At 39.4% G+C, this 23,499-nt stretch overlaps 1 protein-coding gene across 1 annotated transcript in view; it reads right to left on the bottom strand.

Moving 5' to 3' along the window:
- Positions 1 to 23,499, bottom strand: part of CBLB (Cbl proto-oncogene B, E3 ubiquitin protein ligase) — a 226,773-nt gene that overhangs the window by 73,033 nt on the left and 130,241 nt on the right. The window contains exons 8-9 of the mRNA XM_006762650.2: positions 21,801 to 21,932; positions 6,522 to 6,725 (exon numbers count right to left, since the gene is read on the bottom strand). Of these exons, the coding sequence (XP_006762713.1) occupies positions 6,522 to 6,725; positions 21,801 to 21,932 (336 nt within the window). The remainder of the gene's footprint in view (positions 1 to 6,521; positions 6,726 to 21,800; positions 21,933 to 23,499) is intronic.

Here is a 23,499-nt window from a genome sequence, read left to right as displayed (position 1 = left end):
AGCACCCCAATGGTGCATGATCAGGGCCAGGAAGGGGACGCAGGAGGTTGACCAGCTGGGGAGGGAACTTGAGAGGGCTCCAGAGTGTGTCCGGCCCGTCTTGCTCAGTCCCAATCAGCTGGAACCCAACAGCAAGCTAACTTACCAAGCATCTGCCCCCTGGTGGTCAGTGTACATCATAGCAAGCAGTTGAGCAGCCTTGGGATATCATTAGCATATTATTCTTTGATTGGTTGAACGGACAGAAAGACGACCACACACTTGGCATATGAGGCTTTTTTATTATATAGGATATCTTCAAGGTCCCCTGTAATGTCATGCAGTACTTGGACAAAGCAGTGTTTTGCTTTGTTAATCACATACTAATGATGAAAATAATACTATTTTGTGGGAAGAGCTTTAAGAAAAATCAGTAAACTGAATGCAATTAAATGGCAAACATGAATCTGTGGTTCTGTATTGCTTACTGTCATCCCTGACTGTACCTGTGGGCACAGTGGGAGAAGTGAGGATGACTGGCAGGTGGTCAGCATGATTCTTCTTGGGTGGCATTGATGTTTCACATCTCTGTCCCCACCCACTAAATGCCAGTGGTTTCCCCTGCCCATCAGTCATGGTGAAAACCAAAAATGTCCCACATATTACTGAAGACCCTTGGGAGGCAGAACTGCCCTTGTGGAGAATCATGTTCTACACTGTGGATGTTTATTTTGAGTCCTGTATTTCACTGAGGTTATAATCTTTGTCATTATGGCTCCAGCAAAGGCTCAAGTCCTGCAGTTGGAATCTAAGTCACATTAAAATTACAACACTCTTCTAAAAACACTTCAAAGACACTCATCTGTACACAGAAACTCTTTCCTCAAGATTAACAATACTATGATTCCTTCCTTTACCCTTACCCTTATTATTAGACTAGTAGCCCAGTGCACGAAATTTGTGCACAGGGTTGCGGGGTGTCCCTCAGCCTGGCCTGCACCCTCTCCAATTTGGGAGACCTTGGGGAATGTCCCACAAGGATCGAGCCTAAACCGGCAGTTGGACATCCCTCTTGCAATCTGGGACTGATGGCTCCTCACCACTCCCCTGCCTTCTTGCCTGATTGCCCCTAACCACTCTGCCTGCCGGCCTGCGTGCCCCCAACTGCCCCCCCGCCAACCTGATCACTCCCAACTGCTACCCCTGCCAGCCTGCTCACCCGATTGCCTCTACCTCGGCCCCGCAACCATGGCTTTGTCCAGAAGAATGTCTGGAAGGTATCCTGGAAGGTGTCCCAGTCTAATTAGCATATTACCCTTTTATTAGTATAGACTAGAGGCCTGGTGCACGGATTCGTGCACAGGTGGGGTCCCTTCATCTTGCCAATCAGGTCCTCTTGCCAAGAGGGGCCAGCTGGCCAGAGGGAAGGACCATGGGAAGTTGGCTGTGGGAGCGTACTGACCACCAGGAGGCAGCTCCTGTGTTGAGCATCTGCCCCCTGGTGCTCAGTGTGTGTCACAGCAACTGGTAGTAACAGTCACTTAGGGTTTTATATATATAGATAGAGCCTGATGCACGGGTGGAGGCTGGCTGGTTTGCCCTGAAGGGTGTCCCAGATCAGGGTGGGGATTCCCTTGGGGGATGGGGCAGCCTGGGCAAGGGACCTGTGGTGGTTTGCAGGCTGGCCACACTCCTATTGGGTGGGGGTCCCCGCTGGTGATGGTGCCAGCCTGGATGAGGGGCTGGGGCAGTTTGCATGCCAGCCACGCCCCCATGGGGTGAGGGTCCGTGCTGGAGGGGGCATGGCCAGCCTGGGTGAGGGGCTGATGGCTGTTTACAGGCTGGCCATGCCCTCCAGCGGGGACCCTCATCCAAGGGGGCGTGGCCAGCCTGGGTAAGGGGCTGAGGGCCGTTTTCAGGCTGGCCACACCTCTTTCAGGGTGGGGGTCCCCGCTGGGGTGTCTGGCCAGCTTGGGTAAGGGGCTGAGGGCGTTTTCAGGCTGGCCACGCCCCCCAGTGGGGACCCTAACCCTGATGGTGGTGGCCAGCCTGGGTGAGGGGCTGAGGGCCGTTTGCAGGCCCCTCCCTCGGCTGCTGGCCTGGGTGACCCAAGCCTCCTGCGCACTTAGGCCGGCTCCTTGGCTGCCACCCACAGGCCCCTCCTTTGGTGGCTAGCCCAGGTGGGTGGGAAACTTGGCTTCCTCTGTCGCCGGGGGTGACCCAAGCCTCCCACCCGCTCTAGCTGGCTCTGTGGCCGCCTCCATCTTTGTCCCGCTAATTTGCATACTCCTGATTGGCAGGTGGGCATCACAAAGTGATGGTCAATTTACATATTTCTCTTTTATTAGTGTAGAAAAAGCAAGAATTGGGTGATATGTTTTTAATTAGTAATATGTTTTAATTGATGACAGCAACGTTAAGAGAATGTAAATAAAACTACAAGACAAATAATTCCCTTGATCTATGGTCACACCCATTTTTTTTTCTTTTATGGCAAAAATCATTTCTATTTTAAATACTGTTTTAAAAAATATAATGTTTAAAACCAAATGAATTAATCTGGTTCATATACTAATTCAGCCTGTCAATATTTTTATTATGTATGAAAATTTTTATTTTGCTTATAATTTTATGTATTGAGTGAATAATAATACATTATATCAATATAATTACTAAGAAAATATTAAGACTCCCCTTTACACCCTTGACAAAATGAAACAAAATTCTGACTAGCAACAGACACCTTTTCTAAGCTCTGATCTCCCTGAAGTCAGAGAGAAGGATGTGATCCTACCAATCATGCCCTGGAATTCCTTTGAGGGCTCACATCAGATCCAATTATCCTAGAAATTCTGACACTTCAAGGACACGGGCAATGGTACAACTTGAAGCTAAATCTAAAACATGTTCCAGTTAAAATCATAAAACAGCCTATACCAAGGAAGGCGACCAATATACTATATAAGTTCTATTTGCATCTGTAAAATTAGCATTATGATATATATTTAACTTATAAAAATACAATCTATATGTTTAGTATGCTATTATTTATAAACTCTGGCTGTGGGATGGGATCTCACCAAGGTAACAGTAATATACAAACAGCTCAGTCCTCTATGATATGATGGAAGCATTACTATTTTTTTATATGTTGATTGATTCTAGAGAGAATTAGAGATGATAGAGATAGAGATAGAGATAGAGATAGAGATAGAGATAGAGATAGATCAACTTGTTCTACTTATGCATTCATTGGTTGCTTCTTGTATGTGGCCTGACTGGATAGAACCTGCAACCTTGCCATATTAGAATGATGCTGTAACCAACTGAGTAAACCAGCCAGAGAAAATCATTGCTAATTTAAAGATTGCAGTATGCTTAAGATAGGCAGAAAGATTCCACAATATAGTCATCTACCTATTCATAAAAGAAGAAAAAGATGAGATGAGAATTTGAAAAAGCAGATAAAAAAAAAATGAGTTGTTTTCCTGGACAATGACTATAGTTACTCTTGGAGATGAGAAAATAAAATTGTTTTAAAATGAATGAATAAGTGAATGAGGCAATAGAAAGATTAAATAAACATAGAGAAGGAAAATTCTGGCAGAAGAGCTATGATGTCAAAATGACTGTGTTGCCGAAACCGGTTTGGCTCAGTGGATAGAGCGTCAGCCTGCGGACTGAAAGGTCCCAGGTTCGATTCCGGTCAAGGGCATATACCTTGGTTGCGGGCATATCCCCAGTGGGGAGTGTGCAGGAGGCAGCTGGTCGATGTTTCTCTCTCATCGATGTTTCTGACTCTCTATCTCTCTCCTTTCCTCTCTGTAAAAACTCAATAAAATATATTTAAAAAAAAAATGACTGTGTTATATTTGTTTATGACCTCAGCTTTATGACAGAACTGGATAAAACTTACAATCTGATGTATTGTACATATATATTCAGATTGGAACAAAGATAAAAAGATGTATAGGATCAGGTCACTGGCCTCAAAGAAGATTTAGTAAATATTCACTGAGTGTGTTTAGGTGCCAGGGAACACAAAGGTAATGACACTGGCCCTAGCCTTAAGAATTAAGTCTCCTAGAGAAGACAGTCCTCTAAATAAAACACCAACAATTCAGTACTTCTACTGAAATGGAAGTACATATAGCATGTTATGGGAGCTTAGGTTCAGCAACCTTTTTGCCAGTTATTCAGAAATAACTGATGCTTTATCTACATTAATATTTAGGTTTTACTAAGTGGCAGCGATTTATGAAATATAAAATCCAGTCTGTTTAAATTGACTAGAAGCAGATCAGTGGACAGAAAGGCATTACATTGAAATATGATTCCTCAACCTAAAAAGAAATAATTACAAGTTTCTTAAACTTCTCCAAGATCTAACTGCTATAGAGATGTATAGAAATAATTGACTGCAATGAAAGCTCTTACTCAATGACACTATTGACTGTCAAATAAGCCACTGAATTGGTAGTTTTGGGACAATAATGTCTGAAAGTATCATTCTCTTTTCCGCATAAACTAAAGAGGAGATTAATGTAAAAATTCACTCAGCTCCCTTGCCAGAGAGCTCGCAGGTACGTAGGGAGAACCAAACATGCATGGCCAAGACAGTGCTAAAGAGGTAGGGAAAACCACTCAAGCCACCTTCAGCGTTCTGTTCATTTCATGTTACCAGTGACTCTTTTCACTAGCCAGGGCACCTCCTGAAACAGAGCTCAAGCTTCAACTTGTTCAGTGGGAAATAGGCCCAGAATGCAAGTTTTCCCAAAATCCTACATGGCAAATACTGTTTTCCCCCAAGCAATAAAGAGTACAAAATTCTTAAAACAATTGCTCTTAAGACCTCCCCTGACATGAATCACTGAAAGAAGAAAATCCATTTAGTAAAGAAGATTGAGATGCCCTTTTTCTAGCTAGAAAACATTATCATCTAAGTCACCTGGACTACTTGACCTGTTATTTGCTTCTAAAACACTTTTGTATCATTCCCTATTATCTGTGCATTCAATAAACATTCTTTAAATGCTTATAGTGCCTTAGGCCTGGGGACTATATCTTAAGAGCCAGATAGTGAATATTTTAGGCTTTGCAAGTCAAGGAAATTATATAGGTACTTGTAAAGTCATTTAAATATATAACCATTTAAAATGTAAAATCATTCTTAGCTTACAGAAAACCAAACAAAAATAGGCCATAGTCTGCTGATTCGAGTGCTAAATCACAGTCATATATCCAGACAAAACTAAGATTATTAGGTTATTAAATTTAAATGAAATGTACTTTGCACCAAGACCTAGTTTCTTCCAGTAAAGCCTGTAGGAATGATCTAATGAAACTCTGTCCAACAGAATTATCTACTAGATACTTCTATTATATGTACCTTCATTAGATACTTCAATACCTATAGAAAATGTTCTATTTCTGTCAGGTTTAATACAGTAGCCATAATGCAAGTGGCCACTAAGCATTTAAAATATGTCAAGTGTGTCTGAGGAATGAAATTTTAAAATTTTATTAAATTTTAATTATTTTAAATTTGCATTTGAATAGCCATTTATGTTCTCTGCTTCAAGTGATTTCCTACCAGAAAGAGATGCATATGGCAAATACAACTTGATGCCATTTCACATTATCAGCACTCCACCCTGGCAAATAGGTTTCTTGTTACCTGCCAAATCCTAATGAATTGTAGTGGAGGTCCCACAGGTTGTGTAGGCCAAGTATGAATACAGCAGGAAAGAGGGCCATGATTGATTAGCCATGCCTGCCACGAGTTGGCGGGCACCTTCATATGGTATTTGCAGGCTCTTTAATACCACTCATTGCCATTTCGCTGACATTGAGAGCACAGAAGTTCTGAATATAACCTGAAATTCATGCATCTACTGTACAGAAATTAGCTTGATATCTAGAGTCTAGCTCTCTTGATCATTCTATTTCTAGTTTGTAAATTGCTCAATTGGCATTCTGGTTCATTGACTAGTCTCTGGTGAGCTTGGTAAACTCCAACTGGGCAGTAGCATCCATTCTCAGTGAACTCACAAAGTCAATTTTGTGAGTCAGCAACAGTGAACCACAGTTATGGTAAATGCACAAAGGCAAATCTTATGTGACCTCTTAGCCAACAGAAGGCTGACTTTCCTGGGAAGAAAAGAACTTTATTGGACACTTCTTTTAGACTTCAACAAAGACTAATTTTAATCAGTTTCATCATTTCCAATTTAAATAACTTTATTTCTTAATGTTTATTCACATTCTGCTGTTACCAGTCTTAGCTATTGTATAGTTCTATATGAAAGCTCTCACCATCTCTCATTTTGAAGTTATTACCAGTGAGAATGTAGTTTGAGTCCACAGTTCTTTCACATCCTATGAATTTATCATCCTGTCAACATACCTTGTAGCTTCACCTTCCTTTTGATGCCTGAATCTTTCTTTCCAAAACACACTCAGTCACACTGCATCTGTAACACCATTATATATTTTTCATGCCCACAAACCACCCTAATTAAATCTATGTTTTCCAGTTTTACCTTTCGAACATTTGCCAACCGATTCATCATCAAGGACTCCTCTCGGTCATCGTCATCATCCAAGTCCAGCATCGCCATTCCAAAGGGGTCCATAATGCCGCAGCACCGGGAGCCTTCGTCTCTTGGATCAAAGGGGTCCACAATTATGGGCTCCGTTCCTTTTATTTCACAGCGACAGAAGGGGCAGCCCTGGCCATCTGACTCCTGAACAAACACATAAAATGTGCTGATTGGTCTTTGTTTAAATAAAACAGTACTGGGAGGAACCGAAGTTTTATAAGTATAAAACAAAGTTGCAAAAAAAGATATTTTAGGCTAGTCAGTGGGGGTAGGGGAAGCAGTAGTGGAATAGAACAAAAAGCCAAAATATATGATAAATGTACAGTCTTTCTAATTTCAAACTTTTAAAGAAAAATTCCGTTTTTAAAAAAGTTTGCTTTGCCAAAGAAAAGGAACCTAATCTAATTTTCCTGAATCTTCACTAATAATTTTAATGTATCAAAACTTTAGTGCTGCAGAAAACAAGAAGTTGAATCATGTCCCTCTTTTAAAAAAGGCACCAATACTAAACATTTTATAAAAAGAACATTTTTTTACAAAAGTTCATTATAAATAAAATAATAAGAACTATAAGAATAATCCATTTTAAAATCCATTCTGGAAAAATTCCTGTGCATAAAACTATGGCTAAATATTGCCACTTTAATTGCCTCAGTCTTTTAAAAACTTGATTTATAAGTAATCAGTGGGAAAAATAAAGTAAATCTACATTCAGAAGCCATAATCTGTCCTGAGAGCCCGCATCCTGGCACAGCTCCTATGGAAAATAACACTATGTGACATAGCAAGCTTTGCCCCTCATCTTTTAAACTAGATACTACAAAAAGATTTGTACAGATACTTTTGGGACATAAATTTACTTATTGGTAATTAATAAAGGTTTTATTCAGTCTCCCAATTCCATTTCTCAAAACTAACTGCCCTTAGAATTCCCAATTAGCAGGAAAATAGGACAAGACTTTTCTCTTGCTCTGCTGATTACGCTGCTTCATAAAGACAGATGGTGTCCAGCTGGTGTATGGCTCAGTGGTTGAGTGTCGACCTATGAACCAGAAGGTCATGGTTCGATTCCCAGTTAAGACACATGCCTGGGTTGTGGGCTTGATCCCCAGTACGGGGTGTGCAGAAGGTAGCTCATCAATGATTTTCATCATTGATGTTTCTGTCTCTCTCCCTCTCCCTTCCTCTCTGAATCAATAAAAATATACATAAAAAAGGAAAATAGATTATATACTATATTCACCACTATATTTTTGTTTCTGCATTTTACCCTGAATTTAGCAGTGTTTCATTTAAGAAAAAATGAAAGTTATAAAATCATTGAAAGGCAGAAATGGGATGAATCAGAACCATTTTAGAGAGAAGGGATGCAAAGGAAACTGACATCTTTAAAGAAACCATTCCGTACTTAATTCAAGACTGCCCCACCCCCTTAGTATGATGGGAAACTGGTGATCTACCTGCCCTACAGTGACACACTGACTAACTGTGGAATAACACTCTCACTCTCCTCTCACGGGACAATGACTGAACAACCCCTCTATGGTAGGTAGGTAGTTCTTTCCCAATTGTCACTCAGATCAGTAAACTGAACATCTACATTGCCAAAGAAATTATCAAAGGAACACATCTTTGGGTTTGTTAATGAGAAGAAACTGAAACATTCCCTTACTTAGAATGGTAAAACAGTTGAAACAAAGTGGTGAAAAAAATATATAGACATGCTAATACATACTTAAGTTGCCTCAAAGCCCACCGGACCTGACTGAGCACATGTGATGTTAATTCCACACATGCTCAGGTGGGCTTAGAGGCAACTTATATATTATTTGCTCCACATTTTATGAATGATAAAATTGAAAATGTCGTAACCTGATATTTTCTAGCACAGGAGTAAATATTTAAGCAAAATTAAACCTTTCAATAAAAAGAACATTAAATTTAAGTACACATTGAATATATATTATCATCTGGGTAAATCCCCTTATTATAAAAGTCAAAAGGGATCTATATTGTGTGCCACTCCTGGAATTTTCTTACAGATCTGCATAAAATAATTTCAAAAGGGTTGTTCTAATATAAGAGCAGGATGTGAAAGAGCTGATGTTCCCTGTGTCTTTGCTGTATGGAGGATGGAAAACAGTACTCTGGGCTGTAAGTGGACACTTCATTCATTCATTCATTGAAAAAAAATATTAGAGAAAGATTTAAATATATACAAAAGAAGAGAAAGTATAATGAATCCGTATGTGCCTATCACACAACTTCAACCATTATCAATTCACCCAATCCTGATTCACCTGTACTTTTGCTTGCTTCCTCCACTCTTGGATTACTTTGAAGCATATCCTACACATTACATAAATTCATCTGTAAATGTTTTAGTCTGTATTATCTACAAACAGAAAATCTTTTAAGGTCTAACTACAATATAATTATTACTTAAAATTAGTCCACTCAATCTAAAACATTAAAGTCATACTATTTTTAGTGCATTCCCAAGAATGTGTGAGCCACTATACTTAGCTCCAAAGGCTTCTCTTAGAAACTTCAAGGTCAATTTGCATGTTGTTTTGGTTAAAAATGATTTACAGTTTGTCATCTATTTCCAAACAAAGGGTAACGACAAAGATTAAGTTTGGAAAGGGAAGGGCTGAAAGGCAATAACAACTTGATGATAAAAGAAAAAGACTGGGACCAGTTAATCTAAAACCCAATTTAGGTTTTACTTCATCTCTCCAACCTGAAATGCTATACAAATCACTGATGTGTGTTAGAGTGGCTGTTTTATGTATATACCACAAAAGATATCTTCAGCTTTATCTTTGTTGAGAGTTAATATTATTCACTAGATCAAAACAACAGCTGCAATGTACATCCTTTTTGATTTGCAAACAGATCGCGCTAAATGTGTCTCCCTAGTGGTATTTACTGTAACAGGACTTCACTCACCCTCTTTCTCTGTAAACTGACTACTGTCATATGCAAATTAAGTTTCACCATAAATTCTCAAATGCCACCTTGGTGCTCTGCCTTGGTTTCTGTTAAATAGTTGATTGACTACCCATGAAGGATGTCTTCCACAGGCATATAATAACTCATCAGCTTGGGCATCAATAATTAAAATAATGTTTCTGTCAACATATAGTTAATGCAAGATCAAGGAGCATACGTTAAAGAAAAAGAAAGACCAATAAATAACTCTTTTTCTAGCCTCCAACATATTAACATTCTGAGAATGTTAAGAGGAAGTACTTGGGACTCCACCATTCTAATTGACTCAGTAGATTTCACTTCCTCAAATACCTCCAAAACAAAAGATACAGAAGTTATCAGGAGTACTAAGCTCATCTGAAATTTAACTATGTGATATGCTCATAATAAAATCATTCAGATATATGCCAACCATTAATACCATAAATCAGCAATTTCCAACTGGTCTGCCACAAAAATTTTTAAAACATGCAATACCTGACTATTTAGTCAGGGGCACTGACCTCTTTTCCCTTAGATTGTCAAATAAAATAATCACAACATCTAAGACAACAAGCGGCATTTGGCATGAATGAATAAAAATTATACAAGTTTTTGTTTTTGTCAGATCAGCAAAAAGTATATATTTGATGTGCCACAGAATTTTAGTAATTAGTCTATGAATATCAGGAGATGAAAAAGGTTGAAAATCACTGCTATAATTATATTAAATATAAATATAACTTTAGGTAACCTGAGAACAAATCAACATTGACAAAAAATAGGAAAAAAATTATTTCCCTCCCAAATTTACCATTCCTTAATAACATCTTATTTAAAAATCTTAATAAATGCTACCAGAGTCATCTCATTATCATCATGTCAGTGACCTTCCATATCCTTTCTGTTTTAAATACTGTTCACATGGATTTTATCTCTTCAATAAGTACTTTCATTTTTTACAATAAACATTATATGTAGTACAATTTATTTGCTCTCAGGATGATTAGTTGAGGACACATTTTAAGATCAAGCACTTCATACCTTCACATATATACAATATATGGAGGACCTGAGAGGATACATAGGACTTCATGAGTCTCGTGTTAGTGTGTGTTTTATGTTTTTACTGTGTGTTTGTAGTTTCTGTATAGTCTAATTTACATTACCTTGTTATACTTCAGGTAGATTTAGAGTTCCCATAAATCTTTTTTCTAAACATGGAACAATTAGAAATAAATAGATAACTAGATAGATAGATAGATAGATAGATACATTGAGAGTATATTGGGTCCATACTAAGCATTTTCAGAGCATAATATTTCCCACAGAAACTCAATAACTTCTTGTTAAAAGCATAAATAAAAGAATGAATGAGGATTGTTAATAGTAATCTTAGACTAAATAACCCAGGGTTGGAGAGATCTTTAGTTTAGTGATCTTTTATGATGGGCAAGGGAGAAGACATTGGTGAATCTAGACTTAAAACTTCTAGTTTTAATTTGGGAGGCTCATAAAAACAGTGAATCAGAAAAGGAATATAGACTCTCTGAATCAGAACAATTGGATTTGAATACTACACCCTCCAATTGCAGCTATGTGACACTGGATAAGCCATTTCATCTTATTTGTACGGTGTGAGAGAATGTATGTTTTAAGGAACATCTTAAAGACAAAGCAAGATAAATTATTTCAAAGCTTTCCAAAGTGCTATGTGAATTCCAGTTGGTATCTATATATATACAAGCCTAAGCAACTAGACCACAGGAATGTCCGCAAAGACTGGAACGACTGGTTGCTATGATGCACACTGTGGCGGCCAACTGGCCCGATCGAGGCCCCAATGGGCCCCACCCACCCCGATAGGGGGTGGGGACAGCCGGCCAACCGCACATGGCCCTACCCCGGCCAGCTCCAATCAGGGTGGGCTGGCACAGGGCCTCTAGTAATTACTATAAAAACAGTCTCAATAACAAAGAATATAGTAAGATAACTGAGGAAACATCTTAGCATCTGAAAGAAGTTCATAAGAATCCCATTTTGAAATGAAATGAATTTAAAAACTGCAGGTCCTGGCCAGGTAACTCAGCTGGTTAGAGAATTGTCCTGATAGCCAAGGTTTCAGGTTCAGTCTCTCCTGGTCACGGCACATGAATGCATAAATAAGTGGAACGACATATTAATGTTTCTCTTTCTCTCCCTGCTTCTTCTAAAATCAATAAAATAAATAAAAATTGCAGAATTATCAGTGTATATAAAGTATTAATCAGAAATATGAAATATCTTCATAAAGTGATACCATCAGTTACTATATTAGGAAATAGTAACTAAAATTGTAGGCACTAGTGTAAGCACTATCCACATATTAACTCATAAAATCCTGAGATAGGTAAAATTATTCACATTTTACCAACAAGAAAATGGAGAGTTTACATAATTTGAGGAAGGTCACACCGTTTAGCAGTAAGAAATAATATCCCAGAATAAGAAATTATATCCCAGAAGTCTGTTTTAAGATCCTAATCTTTTATCACTATGATACCACTATATGATATTATAATATCACAATGTTACCTCAGGTTCATAGCCTATGTTAAAATAAAGTTTAAAAATAGCTGCCTACTACTGATCATTCAAAAATGAAAAAAAAGTATTTTGTTCAAGTTGCAAGTTTCAAATGAAAGAAACTACTATAATCAATAAATATTCTGTATGCTCTAACTCAGTGGTTCTCAACCTTCTGGCCCTCTAAATACAGTTCCTCATGTTGTGACCCGACCATAAAATTATTTTCGTTGCTACTTCATAAATGTAATGTTGCTACTGTTATGAATCATAATGTAAATATCTGATATGCAGGATGGTCTCAGGCAACCCCTGTGAAAGGGTCGTTTGACCGCCAAAGGGGTCACGATCCACAGGTTGAGAACTGCTGCTCTAACTGAAAAGTTTCAACTTTTAATATGAAGATGCAAACCTTGTTGTACTAATTATAATATTCCCTGAGATATATATTTTTACATAGTAAGAGCTTTGGGGGAAATATTTGCTAGAATCCAATTTAAAACTTCAATGCATGAAGCTTATGAGAGTTGGCATTCTGAAAGCATTTTATTTAATGGAGCCAACTTTTAAAACACCTATCAGAGGCTCTAGTTAGAGGCAACTGAAAATGTTTCCAAAGTGCCAATATCTGCTACTGTACAGCAAGTCACAGCATAATACAGTGAGTGTCTATTTACTGTAGTCACTAGATTCAGAGATAAGCATCTGTTTATCAAATTTAATTTATTTATATTGGTCTCATGCCTTTCATTCCTGTCATCTATAGAATTATAAACTGTAGTTCATGACATCAATATAACATTTTTGGACAACTCAAGTAGCCCTACGTTAATCCCAAAGTAAAAGAGGAGCTCCAACATTTTATCAAATACAAAAAGACACAACATGTAATCAAAGACATAAATGCCGATATGTAACAGTCTTAAAGTAAATATTATTTGCAATACCAAGGTTACAAAATTTCACTAGAAATTTCGCTAGAAATTGGCTGCTTTTGAAGATACAATAAAAGATTATTTCTTACTAAAGGCCCAGTGCATGAATTTGTGCACCAGTGGGGTACCTGACCTGGCCTGCGGGCTTTCTGACATCCCCCAAAGGGTCCTGGATTACGAGAGGGCACAGGCCAGACCAAGGAACCCCATTGGTGCAGGGTCAGGGCTGGGGAGGGACGCAGGAGGGCTCCCGGGTGTGTCTGGCCCATCTCGCTCAGTCATGATCAGCCAGACCCCAGCAGCAAGCTTACCTACCAGTCAGAGAATCTTCCCCTGTGGTGGTCAGTGCACGTTATAGTGAGTGGTTGAGTAGCCTTAGCAAATCATTAGCATACTATGCTTTGATTGCTTCAACAGCCGAATGGATGACCGGACACTTAGCACATTAGGCTTTTATTATATAGGACTAGAGGCCCGATGCACAAAAATTTGTGCACTCGGGGGAAGGGGGGGTCCCTCAGACCGGCCTGTGCTCTCTTGCAGTCTGGGTCCCCTTGGGAGATAACAACCTGCTGGCTTAGGCAGGGTGGGTGGCAGAGCGCAGGCCCAATCCCTAGGTGCAGCCGCTGGTCGGGCTCAGAGCAGGGCCAATTGGGGAGTGGGGGCACCGCCCCCTGTCATGCACAGAGCAGGGCTGATCAGGGGGTTTGGGCGCTGCCCCCTATCACGCTGCTCCCAGTGCCGGGAGGCCTCATGGCTCCCCTGATCCCAGTGCCAGGAGGCATATTACCCTTTTACTATATATAGGGTAGAGGCCTGGTGCATGGGTGGGGCTGGCTGGTTTGCCATGAAGGGTGTCCTGGATCAGGGTGGGGGTCCCACTGGGGTGCCTGGCCAGCCTGGGTGAGGGGATGATGGCTGTTTGCCGCTGGTCACACACCCTTCAGGGTGGGGGTCCCCACTGGGGTGACTGGCCAGACTGGCTGAGGGTCTGAGGGCTTTTTTCAGGCTGGGACTGAAGCTTCCAACCCCTCCTTTTTTTCTTTTTTCTTTTTTTATTCTGGACCAGCTTTAGGTCTGAGGCCTCGGCTGCTGAAAACAGGTTTCTGGCCTTTGTTTACCGTCTGTATTTGATACAATGTTGCAGTCCGGCTGGCTGAAGCTCCGCTGAGTAAAGCAGGTTTCTGGGGTTTTTTTTAGCTTCTTTATTCGCAACATAGTTGCTTAGAGTTGCAGCTGAGAGGCCTGCAAGTCAGGCGGGGAAGGTTGGAGTTCTCCATCACTGAAGACGCAAGCCTCCCTGTTCGCATCAGCTGCCTGGCTGCCGGCCACCATCTTGGCTGCCAGTTAATTTGCATATTTCGGCCCTACTCTGTGAGTGACAGGGGGATTAGCCAATGGGAAGGGTAGCGGTCGTACGCCAATTACCATGTTTCTCTTTTATTAGTGTAGATTGCCTTAAATGTGGTAGTGCTGGCTACTTATCTCTCTTAGAGAGCTACACATTTATTTTTCCTCTGGCAATTTATGAATGTCTAAACACAGAACATCCATAAATCTTTTAAATCACATGTCATATTAAAATTAGAGCTTATTGATTTTCATCTATTGACTTTTTTGTGAATTACTGTTTTGCAGGCTACTATGTCTTTCTTTAAATTATTTTGCAAAATCACAGGGAAAAACTAATCTTCCTTTTAATTAATTAAAATCCTTAGCAGTAATGCAAAATAAGACTGCAAATCCAATTGATATATGTGTACCCATTTTTATTTTGGAAGTAATATTTGAGGAGCATGCTCTTTGTGCCATTCATTAGCCAAGAAGCCATTATCTAGATTCCTGGAAAAAACATAGAAGGAAAACTATTCCTTACTTCACACTTTATGTGGTAACCCTGCAATATCACTGATGCATAATATGCTATTACAAAAAGGAAAATGTACAGGAATTCAGGGTAAAGAAGAAAACTTTTTTGTTAAAATCCGAGGAAAAGTGTGGACCTGAAATAAAACCATCCCAGTTTTACCACCTAGAGTAGAACAGAAATGCCACACCCAGCAAGATACTGTTTCAAAGAATGCCTCTAGAGAGGTGATTATTCAACTTATTTAGTATTCTGTGCAAACTCTGACTTGCTTATTCAATTTATTAAATAACACAGATGTTTCAGGAGAAAAAAGTATCTGACACCCCTTCCCTTCTGAGGCATGACTAATGGGCCATTATGACAGCAATTAAAGAGTAACCGCTTGCAGCCTGTAACAACTGACACTGCTACTGTGCATTTCTTAGGGTTTCTGTTAATTACATAATATTTAAGTCTCCAATGAATTTCAATTAAACTAAAGTAGGTAGGTAAAGCTGGTGAAGAATGACTTGCTAAAAGTTCACACAGGCACAATGTTTTATGGTCAGGGTTTAATCTTTCCAATTGGACTCGGACAGATTTATCAAAGCTTCTTGGCAGACATGCAGCCTTTAAAATCTTTTCTGTATCAGCACGGTCAACCAAGGTAATAGAAAGTGACAACAAATATCTCAGATGCATAATTAAATTTGAAGGATAACAGGATGTTCATTTCAAGTAATTATTAATATCATGCCCCTTTATAAAACATACAGATTTCATTTTAACTTGAGGGTAGGGGCTGTTTCTTAGTGCTTTTCTTAGCTCAGAGATTAGCACAGAACATGGGAAATAGCAGCTGCTTGAGGAATGTTTCCTAAATAAGTAACTGAGTGAATGAATGAATGGATTTGAGATCTTGCAGAATGATGGTGAAACTATCCACTGCTGCTTTTACCAACCCAGTTAAGAGAAACAAAATAACATATTATTCCCATGCATAATTAAGTATAAAAACTTAATTTTTTCTCCACAGAAAAAATGAATAAGAATATAAAACAAAACCACTGGCTTTCAAGTCAGAAAATATGGACTCTAGCCCTAACCGGTTTGGCCCAGTGGATAAAGCGTAGGCCTGCGGACTCAAGGGTCCCAGGTTCGATTCTGGTCAAGGGCATGTACCTTGGTTGCGGGCACATACCCAGTTGGGAGTGTGCAGGAGGCAGCTGGTCAATGTTTCTCTCTCATCGATGTTTCAAACTCTCTATCCCTCTCCCTTCCTCTCTGTAAAAAAATCAATGAAATATATTTTTTAAAAAAAGAAAATATGGACTCTAGCCCTGTACCATTTCAAATAAGGAGAAAGTTGCAAATGAGTCATATTATTTTAACTACATGCATTCCTATCCAGAGACTTAATACTCATTTTCAGTTATATCTATAAGTTTAGATACAATTTTTTGGCAATATGTTGTAGAACTATGGGACTGTTCAATAACTTTGTTCTCATAGTAACTATCAATTAGGTAAGGTCAGTGAGCAGCTCATTGAGGCTACAATGTGAGGATTTTAGAATAGCTAATGTTTGTCAACTATTGACATTATAAGACTTTTATTTTTACTCAGTAATGGGGCATTTTGCAATCACATGTCTAAATGATCATCAAACACTGCTGTTCATACAACAATATGAAAGCTGCCAAACAGATATGTTGGTTAGCAGGAAGCACCATGGTATGAAATCTGTATGTGAATGTAGAAATATTCAGGTTACCCAAAGTAGAAATGTTCAGTAGCTGAAGTTTCCTTTAACCACTAAGACTATGTATGGAATATCACTCTGGAATTCTCAAACCTTGGCCTAAGAACAATTTTCTTCAAGGTGGAGAAAACTTGGAACAAGGGGTCACAATGCATGTTTCCTGGTGTAAAATGCAATCAAATAGAAACTTGGTCTTACTGCCTCTAGGGTAGTGTATTATTGCAAGCAAAAGAAGTAAAATAACATGGCTCAAAAATAAGTGGAAGAAGTAAAAATGTGAAAAGTTGAAGGGAATCACATAGCTACTGAACAGAACAAATGGATCAGATCTGAGGTTTAAAATTCTTAGGATTCATTCTCAGCTTAAGCATGATAAAAATTACTTGAAAAGATTACAGCTACTTCTAAGAAGAGAAATAGAAAGAACTAAGACATTACAAAGCTTTTCCCAATAGATCTACAGTATCAATGTCTTTTTATTAAATGTAATCTAGCCCCCTTCTTCTCTTTCCTTTACAAAACCTATAGGATATAGTCATAAGTATTTACTAAGTAATTACCAATGTGTAAGTGGGTAGATGCTCATGCAGTGAGAAGGATTCTAAAATAGGTAAAGCAATCCACACTCTAGAGGAGAAACAGGTAAATATGTAAATGTTTACAAAATGAATACAATGAAGTAAGAGCTCACAGGAACATATACCAGAAAAATGTCTATTAATCATGAACAGTCTTATGTGGGAAAAATTAAAAAATAATCCTGAAATGATTCCTTAGCATACTTTTCATTAATCTATATGCAAAATTCTATGATCCGATTAAGATGTTAATAACTTTAATATCTAATGCCATGAGTGTGATTTATTTCAATTATTTCAACCTGAGTACTTTTGAATTTGTCATCTTTTGTGTCTACTTTACTTAGTAAATGACTGCTTTATTACTATAGTCTTACATAGCTTCTTCTAAAATTTTACTCAGACTGTTTTCAGTGCTTGGCAATTGATGCACTTCCTCAATTTCTAAAAGTAAAACAGAATTATTTCAAAGTAAAACAGAGAAATAGAAAATGGTGATAATTTATGAATATGACTGGACATATCCTCATATAAGGCCATTAGGCCAGAATGAAAAACCATGAAGTGAATCAAGGAATTGATCTGCTACTAGCAAGAGGAACTGCACTATCTGGAATGCATAGTAATACACAGAAAAGGTGTGGCAATGCAAAGTGCAAAGAGTAATAAAACACCAATGACAACTGGGAACTAGTCCCATGTCTTTTGCACATAACAACCTATTGCAAATAGTGCGCAAACTTACTATGTAAAATATATAGTATTGCTCCTGACATTTTAAAAGATATATTTCTTTCAAGAAGTATACAGAAAGTAAAATGAAATCTTTTTTGTTTGTTTCTTTTATATCCAGCCATCCTCTTTTATTCTCCCTAGGCCACAGGTAAACAGCTATTTTGTACAATGCTTTCAACAATAACCTTAGTTAATCAAAGGTGTCTGCCAAACTCATGGGAACTTTTAACCCACAACTTCCAAGTATGAGGTAAGTATCAAGTTAAAAGCTGCCAGGTCCTACAATATGCCTGCATGTCTCTGCTCTAAGACCAGGGCTCTGAGTAGAGGCTAAAATGCACAGGCCATCCAAGGAGGCAAAGTACTTTGAGTTTATATCAGCCTAAAATTTTGGTTTTCTTTAGAGAGGAATGCAAATGTTTAGTTTTTTTGTACCTGTGAGAACCATACTACCACACTCAAAGCTAAGTCAATTCAAAGGGTGACACATAATTGCCTCAGTCAGTTTAATCCTTGCCCTGAAATGCTGAGTGGGTACCAAATAAAGCAAAGCACCATAAGTAGTCCCATCCCAGTCAATGCGGCACATCAGAAACATGTCTAGCACTTTCTACCGATACATTTGAAACACAGTTGCAAACAGTTTGCCTTCTCAGCTTAACTAAATTTATTGTAAGTTACTTATAAAAAGAAATTTTTAAGTCTGCAAACCATTATTGTTAAGACTAAAGGCCCAGTGCACAAAAATCTGTGCACTCGGCTGGGGGGGGGGGGGGTTCCCTCAGCCCAGCCTGTGCCCTCTTGCAGTCTGGGATCCCCTGGGGGGATTGGGCCTAAGCTGGCAGTCAGACATCCCTCTGGCAGCCTGGGAGCCCTCAGGGAATGTCCACTTGCCAGTGGGGAGCAGGTCTAAGTTGCAGTAGGACATCCTCAGCACGGCTGAGGAGGTGGGAGATGCTCCCACCACCACCGCGGTACTGGCAGCTATCAGCTTGGCTTGTGGCTGAGCAGAGCTCCCCCTGTGGGAGTGCACTGACCACCAGGGGGCAGCTCCTGCATTGAGCATCTGCCCCCTAGTGGTCAGTGTGTGTCACAGTGACTAGTCATTCCCAGTCGTTCTGCTGTTAGGGTCAATTTGCATGTTACCCTTTTATTATATAGGATAGAGGCCTGGTGCATGGATGGGAGCTGGCTGGTTTGCCGTGAAGGGTGTCCTGGATCAGGGGGGGGTCCCGCTGGGGTGCCTGGGCAGCCTGGGTGAGGGGCTGAGGGCCGTTTACAGACTGGCCACACCACCTTCAGGATGGGAGTGTCCGCTGGAGTGCCTGGCCAGCCTGGGTTAGGGGCTGATGACTGTTTGCAGGCTGGCCACGGCCCCCAGCCACCCAAGCTCCCAGTGGAGGCTGGCTGGAAGCAGGTATCTGGGATTTGTTTATCTTCTATAATTGAAACTTTGTTTCCTTGAGCAGAGCCCACAGCCGGGAAGGTCAAGCGAGAAGCTTGGCTTCTTCTATTGCCGGGACAACCAAGCCTCCTGCTTGCTCCAGCTCCATGGCTGCCGGCCACCATCTTAGTTGGGTTAATTTGCATATAGTTGCTCTGATTGGCTGGTAGGCGTGGCTTGGGGCGTAGCAGAAGTGCGGTCAATTTGCATGTGTCTCTTTTATTAGATTAGATAACTTACTTAAACATGTGCCCAGAAGATGAGAATGAGCTTCCTGACACCATACTGAGCATCCCCCTTCCTGCAACTTCTCCTACACTATGTAAAATTCACCATCATCATGAAGGAATAAAGGGAAATCATGGCAAGGATATCAAGGAGAACTAAAGTAAAATAGAACCTTGATGCATATTAAAAGAGAGAAGTATAAGAATGTTCAACAATTTTTACTGAGGCTACAAAGACATCAGGAGTTCAGGAATGGCTTTGAAAACGTAACTGCATTGTAATTCATTTCCTAGGTCTTCCTCTTTTTCTTCATATATTTTTTAAGTATCCTCTCAGGAAGTAGGAGCCTCTTTTTATAAGATGGTGAAAAAGTGAAAGTCATTATATTTGGTTACCAAGTAATGAGTGCAGCAGGCATCACGGCTCCTCTAGTCTGCACCCTTCCCTGAACCTAAGGCTTCCTTCCTCAGGAGGGCAGAGCTTCTGGGGTGGAGAGAAGATCAGGACTGAGAGGGCTTAAGAATAGGGTAGGGATGTCAATTATATACTCAACTGCAAGTCTTTAAAAAGGCTTGAAAGTTAATTATTTCGTTTCTAACTAAACCCTATCAACAATATTCATTTCAACATTGATTATATTAAACAGCAGTTTAAAAATGGCTTGATGAAAGTATTCTGGATATTGGAGGATATGCAATATATTCTGGTATTTGGAGCATATGCAAAATTGGAAATCTGTCCAAAGAGCCATTTTAAAATCTCACCTTTCATTACAGATAAAAACGGGTAAGAAAGCCCTTGGGGAAACCAATTATTCTCTAGGTCTTATTCAAAAACATCAAATCAATTTATATTTATTGAACATCTGCCTAATTTATCTTAGATTCTGCAATTTATCTTAGATTCTGTTTCTGTAAACTGAAAAATGTAATGCCTGTTTCTGTGGGAACTATAAGTATTTCGGAAGCATGTACGGTTTGATTTTCCTATTTTAGCCTTACGGAGCAACCACAGACCTGTGTGAGACAGGAGCTACACCACCTCAGGAGAAGAGGCGCTTTATCTATTGGAGTTTACTTTGCTTTGGAATCTGACACACTATAAGTAGATTCTGATCTACAGTAAATTATGTAAATGTAGTTAATTGGTAATAGATAAGGGACTTTTGGAAATCAATAGTGTTATAGAAGGACTACTTAAAACTAATATAAACTTACACATGCAAAAGGAGAAATATGAAAACAACAAAAATATCATCTACACTAATAAAAGAGAAAAATGGTAATTGGCGTACGACGCTACCCTTTTCATTGGCTAATCAGGGCTAGATGCAAATTAACTGCCAACTCAGATGGCAGTTAACTGACAACAAAGATGGCGCTTAATTTGCATATGTAGGCACAATGCAGGGAGGTGAAAGGGAAAGCAGGAAGAAGCCCCCTGCCACTGACAGTGATCGGAAACCCGGGCGGAGCCTGCAACCACGGGAGCTGGGGGTCCCCTGCCCAGGCCTGACACCTCTGCGGGAGGCCTCAGGCTTGGTCAAGGGGCCGATCCGGTGATTGGTGATCGGAGGGTGATGAGGGTCAACTCCTCTGGCCGAGGCATCAGGCCTGGGTGGGGGCCTGGGGGTCCCCTGCCCAGGCCTGATGCCTGGGGCAGAGGCATCAGGCCTGGGTGGGGGGCGGAGCCGGGTATTGGGGGGATATGATGGTCCCCTGCTCAGGCCTGACACCTGGGCCAGAGGCATCAGGCCTGGGCTGGGGGCAGAACTAGTGATGGGGGGAAATGAGGGTCCCCTGCCCAGGCCTGACGCCTCTGTTAGAGGCGCCAGGCCTGGGCAAGGGGCAGATCCTGCGATTGGAGGGTGATGGGGGTCAATGCCTGAGGGCTCCCAGTATGTGAGAGGGGGCAGGCTGAGCTGAGGGACACTCCCCGCCCCACACACACACACCCAGTGCACGAATTTCATGCACCGGACACTTAGTATTACATAAAAGAAACTTAAACATATGAATTTTTTTAGCAACTATTCACACAAAACACTTCTCAGTATTATTTCCTGAATCAAGATGAGGAAAACTGAAAAGACAGATATTGCTAAGGAATATAAGGGAGAATTCACGTTGCTAATTAAACCTGGATTATACCTGCCATGCTGTAAGGCAAGAGGTGCACATCAAATGCCCACAGGGCTCAATCTTGACATCTTTGTCGTTCTCAGCACAAATTTTACAGAGCTGGAAAGTGGAGCCCATTTCACAATATAATTCATATTGTTCCTGCAATTTGGGCAAAAAAGTAACATTAATGTTATTTCTTGCATGAACTATTAACATTAAATATTCTCAAATACCATGACTTCCTCCTGTCAGGATTATGTTGCCATTTGAGACATGTTTTAAATTGATAATGGTAATTTGGTCTACAAAAAAAATTTTTTTTAAGGATTTGAGCTTTTATTAAAAGGCAATGGTATAAGCTCTTTTACTACTTGGGATTATTTAATGTTTTATACCATTCTTTTAGAAAGAGACTTGCTTCAAAAGTCACAGTGAGCCCTAGCTGGTTTGGTTCAGTGGATAGAGTGTCAGTCTGTGGACTGAAGGGTCCCAGGTTTCAATCGAGTCAAGGCCACATGCCCGGGTTAAGGGCTCAATCCCCAGTAGGGTGCGTGCAAGAGGCTGCCGATCAATGATTCTCTCTCATCCTTAATGTGTCTATCTCTCTCTCCCTTTCCCTTCCTCTCTGAAATCAATAAAAACATATTTAAAAAAATAGAGTGATACAAAAGACAAGCATGGTTTTAAAAAGCAATGTAATTAACTTTATTTTTTTTTATAAATGCCACATGCTCATCTAATTTTATTGTCAAATTACCAAAATCTATGAATAAACATGATTCTGGCTGAACATTAAATTTTATTTCTTAGATACCTATAGAAATTCCAGAATGGAAGGAAAGTAGCATTTGCCAAGCCCTTCCTGCATGTTAGGTACTGTGACCCACGTTTATATGTCATGTAATCTCCAAAGCATAATAAGATATATTGAATTAAAAAAATAATAATTGAGGCCCAATAAGTTTAAATTTTCCTCAAATTCTATATTAAATTTCTAAATTGCATACTTTCCCTGCAATCTTAATCACTTCAGCAACCCAAAATTGATTTATTAAAACTCTGATTTACTAGTTCAGAACCTTTTGGCATAGTACAATTTTCAGTGTTCAAATATTGAAAAGATCTGTCACAAAGGAGATACAAATATATTGGTGAGTGTAAAGAAAATACCAAAAAAGGTGTTATTTAATTGGGATACAAAAAAAGAAATTATAGAAATAAAATTTGTTTAAATAAGTCAATGCTCTAATCTAGAAAGTGCCTAGGTACCTGGTACTGGTAGGATAAATAAATGACAATATTTAATCCCTAACCTACTAAAAGATTTTACAATCTTCGTGAGGAAAAAAATATATAGATATATACATAAATAGATACACAAATATGCACATATGCACATTAATATGTAAATTATGCCTACCATAATGAATATATGTGTGACTATATAATTTTTTTTAATTTAAGGAAAAATACAAGAGAGAATAGATCAAGATGGAAAAAAATAAATCTAAAGTAATCTAAAATAAATTATAAATCACTGAAGTCCCTAAAATAACTGATAAGTTTTTAGGTAGGTTATGACATCCAAAGGTCAATTTGCAATTATAAAAAAAATTTGCCATAACCTAAAAACCTAGATGCAGAATTTAATTCAATGTAATGGGTACACTAGTCAAATATATATGAGTCATTTGGGAAATGGTACTATTCTTGAATATGTATTTTA

Source organism: Myotis davidii, unplaced genomic scaffold (genome assembly GCF_000327345.1).
Source record: "Myotis davidii unplaced genomic scaffold, ASM32734v1 scaffold738, whole genome shotgun sequence".
Taxonomy (NCBI): domain Eukaryota; kingdom Metazoa; phylum Chordata; class Mammalia; order Chiroptera; family Vespertilionidae; genus Myotis; species Myotis davidii.
The sequence above is the reverse complement of the archived record's forward strand: the minus strand, read 5'-3'. Positions and strand labels throughout refer to the sequence as shown.